Source organism: Gracilinanus agilis, chromosome 4 (assembly GCF_016433145.1).
Source record: "Gracilinanus agilis isolate LMUSP501 chromosome 4, AgileGrace, whole genome shotgun sequence".
Lineage (NCBI taxonomy): Eukaryota > Metazoa > Chordata > Mammalia > Didelphimorphia > Didelphidae > Gracilinanus > Gracilinanus agilis.
This window is the reverse complement of record NC_058133.1, coordinates 15751412-15757411: the sequence shown is the minus strand read 5'-3', so window position 1 is coordinate 15757411 and position 6000 is coordinate 15751412. Positions and strand designations below refer to the sequence as shown.

The following is a 6000-nucleotide window of genomic DNA, read 5'->3' as shown; positions in this document are numbered from 1 at the left end:
AAGGAAGGAAGGAAAGAAGGAAAGAAGGAAGGAAGGGAGGGGGGGAGGGAGGGAGGAAGGAAGGAAGGAAATAAGGGAAGGAAGGAAGGAAGGAAGGAGAGAGGGAAGGGGGAAAAGGGGGAGGGAGGGAAGGAAGGAAGGAGGAACAGAAGAAGAAAAGGGGAGGAAATAAATGACCCTTCTTTGCAGAGATAGGGAACTGTAGAAGTGGAATGATACTGGTTCTTTGCCTCAGATTTGGCAAAACTCTCTTCTCCTCCAACCCCGTGATTCCCAAGTTATGGTCCCAAACTTTCTCCTACTCAATTGCCTTATCTTGCTAACTTTCCATTGTTACCCTCTTTCCTGCCCAGAATTAGCTGTTTAGCTTTGATAAATTACACTTGGGGGAAGGGGGAAATGGAATCATTTTTCCTAAATCACTTACTTTGAGTAGATACGAGGAAAGGCAACAGCAGCTCCTGCCTTCAAGGAGCTTATAACCTAATGGAGGAGGCAACACACAGTTATGTACAAACAAGACAGAGATAGAATTAAGTATACTGAATTGCACAGGGAAGATACTAGCATTGAGGGGAAGACCAAAAAAGGTGTTTTGCAAAAGCTGAGACTGGGAGGCAGAGTTGAGGAGGGAAAGCATTCCAAGCATTGGAAACAATCAATGAAAATATTTGTGCTGGGAGTGTCTCGTGCCAGGAATAGAAAGTTAGACCACCCAAGAGCCTTTCTGACACTCTATAGCCATGGTGGTGAACCTGTGGCACACATGCCAGAGGGGATACTCAGAGCCCTCTCTGGGCGCACACACCATCACCCCAGCACAGAGTTCACCTGAGTTCATTACTAGAAAGCCAGAGGGACAGAGGGCTAGGCTGCTCCCCTCCCCGTCTCCACACAAGCCTGAAGACATCTCTCACATCAGCCACCCCTCTAAAAGGTTTTCCATCACTGCTCTATAGCCTGGTCCTTTATCCTCTGATAATTCATGACTGTACAAGACTTCTCATCTCACATCTCCAATTGCCTTTCACATATCTTGAGGGAGAGGCCCAGTAGACATCTTAAACCCGATGTCCATAAGTGAACTCTATCTTTCCCCCTCATTCCCCAAGCCCCTCCCCTTCCCACTTTTCCTTTTACTGTAGAGAGCCAGGTGTCATTCTGAATCTCGACTCTTGTCTCACCATTTCAGATCCACCTTCCTCCTTTCCCCATCTTAGCCATTTCCAAGGCCTGTCAATATCACCTTTTCGTGCTTTCACTTCTCTAACATCTCTCGTAGGTTTCATCTCTGCAATATCTCTTGTAGATTTCACTCCCCTGCTGTCTCTTGGAAATATCAACTCTGATACATCTCTTGTGGGTTTCATCTCTGGAGTTTCTCTCAGTTTCACCCCTTCTTCTCATCTGACTCTGCCCCCACCCTGAAACAGACCTTCCCATCCTTATTATGGCAATAACTGCTGGTGGTTGGGGTGGGATTGTCAGGGAGGAGTCTTCCTGCCTCCAGTCTTTTCCCATTACAGTCCATCCTTTATTTCTAAAAATGCTCTTCCTAAAGTTTAGATCTAATCTTGCTCTTTTGACCTCTTTGTCCATCTCTCCATACTTCTGACCTTTTGGGGTCTAGACTTGTGATTTTACTGGCAGGAGAAACTTCCAGGGTGGAAATTCTGTCTACCAATGTAAATGGGCAACTTTTCAGTAATTTATAGCCTTAGAAAGCTTCTTGGATCAAAGGATTATCCATTTGTATGGTACTTGAGAGATCATATAATTCAATCCCTACCTTTATTTGAGAAGTGAGAAAGCATTGGCCCATAGAACTGACATGAGTTCAATCACCGCACTCCCTCCACTATAGCATTCCTTTGTGATTCTAGAAAAGCAATGTAGGCCTCTAGCTTCTCTAAAGAGACTCCCTGCTTGGTCAAATCCTCCTTCTGTTAACCCCTGTTGCCTCTCTCTTCCTTTCTCATGGACAGAAAAAAATAAAATCCTTTTGTCTGACCAAATAAATAGCTTGCCTAGACCTTCTTAAATTCGTGTATCTAAAAATGCATATAATTTTTGCATGACTTTATTGATCACAAGAAAACTTCATGATATAAATTGATACAGCAAGTCACATTTTTAGCTTCTCTTAGTGGCATGCCCAGAGTGGCATATAATAAACTGAGGCACAAGAGGAAGGCTTCAAATGAGACTGGAGCCTCGGGATGTGCCTTTCATAATTACTAATGTGTTTAATGAGGATTGCCCTTGTGGTGTTAGATGTCTGGGATGTGAGGTGCAGTGCTTTTCATAAAAATCATAACTTAGAGCTTAAGCACACATATATATGTGATCTATTTGGCAACCTGGAAAGTTCAGCTCCATTTCTCTTGGAGCTTTTCCGCCCTTGCTTAACGTAGAGTGAAATCATGGTCTCGGATGCCATCTATTGGGAAAAAGTAAAATAATCAGTCCAAACACCTGAAGTTCCCCTAAGCCAATTTTTCCCCCTTTTGTTCTTTGGGCCCCACTTGCAAATATTGAATGCGCTCCTTGGAATAGAGTAAACAGTCATGTCTTTCCAGCAGACAGAATCAACCCTGTTCTGTCCTTCTGTAGTACTTGAGTTCATCAGGCAACCCCATGAAAAAGGCAGGAAATCTGAGAGGCCATTGAGTGGATGCCCGAGCCTCCACGATAGCAGAAAGCAAAAAGGCTGTGCCTTCGGCAGCTCCTGAGCTCAGAATCTCCCAGTGGGCTCGGTCCTCCGGGGCTCCTCCATCCAACTGGTCTTTGAACTTGAAACCCTGCTAAAGACCTCAGAAAGTGTCCTCCAGCCTCTGACTCCAGAGCTCTCAGGAGGAGAATCTCTGAACTTGATGTTTACCATGTGCCAGGCACTGCCTGATCAAGTGGTCTCTGAGGCAGTTCTGATGGTTAGGAAAGTTTCCCTGGCATCAAACCTTAATCTGAATCTACAGTTCTACCAACTGATGTCTGCCAGAATACGTAGTAAACTGATCTGAGCTAGTCTTTGAAAAAAGCTTGTGGGGGATGGGGGGCAGCTGAATGGCTCAGTGGACTGAGAGCCAGGCCTAGAGACAGGAGGTCCTGGGTTCAGATCTGGCCTCAGATACTTCCCAGCTGTGTGACCCTGGGCAAGTCACTTAACCCCCTATTCCCTAGCCCTTACCACTCTTCTGCCTTAGAACCAATACACAGTACTGATTCTAAGGCAGAAGATAAGGGTTTTAAAAAAAAAAGCTTGATAATTTGAAGTGGAATTAAGGTTCACGTGTAAGGAAACAGGAAGATGGTCATTTCAGAGAGTCAGCAAGAAAGGATGGAAAGAAGAAAGTGGTTCAGGAAAATGGCTCAATGTCCAACTCCTTCATTTACTACTTCTGGCATTCAGGGCAATTCATTTCACTTTTCTGAACCTCCATTTTCCTCACCCATAAAATGGGCACTTGCAAGTGTCTCTCTCAAGTTCAGTTCCTGAACATTTAATTTTGTCCTGAGTTGTAAGTGAAATAATTGATGTAAACTATCAAATTTGTATCCAGATACACGATATCATTACAATTGCCCTGATTATTGGTGTTCTTCTAGGTAAATGGTATTGATCTGAGGAATGCCAGCCATGAGGAAGCCATAACGGCCTTGAGGAAAACTCCCCAGAAGGTGCGACTGGTTGTTTATAGGGATGAAGCACATTATAAAGATGAAGAAAATTTGGAGATTTTCCCCGTTGATCTCCAGAAAAAAACAGGTCGAGGCCTGGGCCTAAGCATCGTTGGAAAACGGTAAGGCACTGAAACAACTGGCTCTTTGGGGTTCTCAGTCTCTGAGGGTGACTCTCTGGAAAATAAAACTGCCAGGAGGATTTTGCATTCTTCACAGTGTTCATTGGGGCAGCAAGGGGGTGCAGAGGATAGAGCACTGGGCCTGGAGTCAGGAAGAGTCGTCTTCATGAGTTCAAACCCGGCCTCAAACATTTACAAGCTGTGTGACTCTAGGCAAATCACTTCCCCTTGTTTGCCTCAGTTTACTCATCTGTAAACTGTTAAATGAATTAGAGAAGCAAATAGCCAACCACTCCAGTTCCTTTGCCAAGAAACCCCCAAATTGCATCACAAAGAGTCACACATGACCAAAAACCAACTGAACAACAACGAAAAGTGTGCATTGAAATATAGCATATGTATGTTTGATCACTTTTGGGGGTGACAGACGCACAGACAGACAGCAAATAGATAAAATGATAAACAATGGCAGATAGATTGATTGATAAATTATCAATGAGATAGCTAAATAATAGACAGTGGTAGATAGATAGATGGATGGACGGACAGACAGACAGACAGATAGATAGATGGATGGATAGATGGATAGACAGATGATAGAGAGATAAAGAGACAGACAGATAGATAGATAGATAGATAGAGAGAGACAGACAGACAGACAGACAGACAGACAGACCAACAGAGGGCAGAGAGATACATGATAAACAATGGTAAATAGATTGATTGATAGATGATAAATGAGATAGATAAATAATAGACAATGGTAGATAGATGGATGGATGGATGGATGGATGGATGGATGGATGGATGGATGGATGGATAGATGCTTCCTCAAACCAATGATCAGTTTACATATTAAAGTAGATTAAAGTACGATCATCTCAAAGTCCCTTTCATCATTAATTCTAATGAAGTCATGACCTGTCCAGGGAGGTCTTCAGCCCACTTTCTTAAGAAGTTTCTCGTGTCTCTCAAATCCGCACAGCTACTGAAGGGATAGTCCTAATGCACAGGTTTGACCATGTCCAGAAGCTCTGATGTCTCCCAATGATCTTACAATAAAATACACCCTCCGCCACCCCCACCTGCCTTGGTATCTAAAGCCCTTCATGGAATGGTTTCAGGGAAACCCAGGCTGACTTGTATGAACGGATACAAAGTGAAGTGAGCAGAACCAGGGCACAATGGATCCCAGTGGGCTAGCCAGGAAGTCTATTTATTACTTCTTGGTCTTGCCAAGTGCATCTCTTTGACTTCATCCTTTGTCCTGCCTTTCCTTCTTGCTCCCCTGTTGAGTGTGAGCTGGCAGCCCTTTCACAGCCACCATGTTCCTTTCCATTGGCCTTTGTGGAATGTTCATTCTCATCTCTTCAGAGAAACAACCCATTTACAAACGAGAGGATTCAAATTCTACAGCCCTGTTGTAAGGGTCTACTTTGCACCCATCATGCTCGATGCTTGCGATACAAGAGGGAAGATGAGAAAGAATACCAAACACTGATGTAGCTCTTACTGTGGGCCAGGTACTGTGCTAAGGGCTTTATAAATATTATCTGCTCTGAGCCTTACCACAACCCTGGAGGCGAGGTGATATTATTCTCCTCCTTTTATAAATGAGGAAATTGAAGCTAAGGGACTTGCCCAGGGTCACACAGCCAGTAAGTTTCTGAGGCTAAAGTTGAACTCGGGTTCATTTGCTCTATTCACTGTACCACCTAGCCTGCCTTCCAGGAGCTCCCTTGCTCATAAAGGAACCCTCGTATAGACAAACAGATAAATGTAACTTAACCAGCCTTTATGAAGTGTCCGATGTGTCCTGGTCCTTGTGCCAGGGAGACAGAGATGAAAACTAAATAGGACCCACCCTTGGGGAGGGAGCTTACCTTCTCCCAGGACACAAGGAAGTAGATACCAAAAGGATGCGAAGTGAACAGAATTTGTGTGGGAAGGTTTCTTGGGCGGTTTGGAGTCAGAACAGGCTGAATATGAAGGAAGAGAACAACAGGCTGAGTCACTGGCCCCTGCTCTGTGATCTTGTCAGAAATGGAAGCGGAGTCTTTATCTCGGATATCGTGAAGGGAGGGGCGGCCGACCTGGATGGAAGATTGATTCAGGGGGACCAGATCTTGTCTGTGAATGGAGAAGACATGAGGAATGCTTCCCAAGAGACCGTGGCCACTGTGCTCAAGGTGAGTCTATG

At 44.4% G+C, this 6000-nt stretch overlaps 1 protein-coding gene across 1 annotated transcript in view; it reads left to right on the top strand.

Annotated features, from left to right (window-relative positions):
• Positions 1–6000, top strand: part of PATJ (PATJ crumbs cell polarity complex component) — a 332079-nt gene that overhangs the window by 303801 nt on the left and 22278 nt on the right. The window contains exons 33-34 of the mRNA XM_044674774.1: positions 3607–3800; positions 5842–5989. Of these exons, the coding sequence (XP_044530709.1) occupies positions 3607–3800; positions 5842–5989 (342 nt within the window). The remainder of the gene's footprint in view (positions 1–3606; positions 3801–5841; positions 5990–6000) is intronic.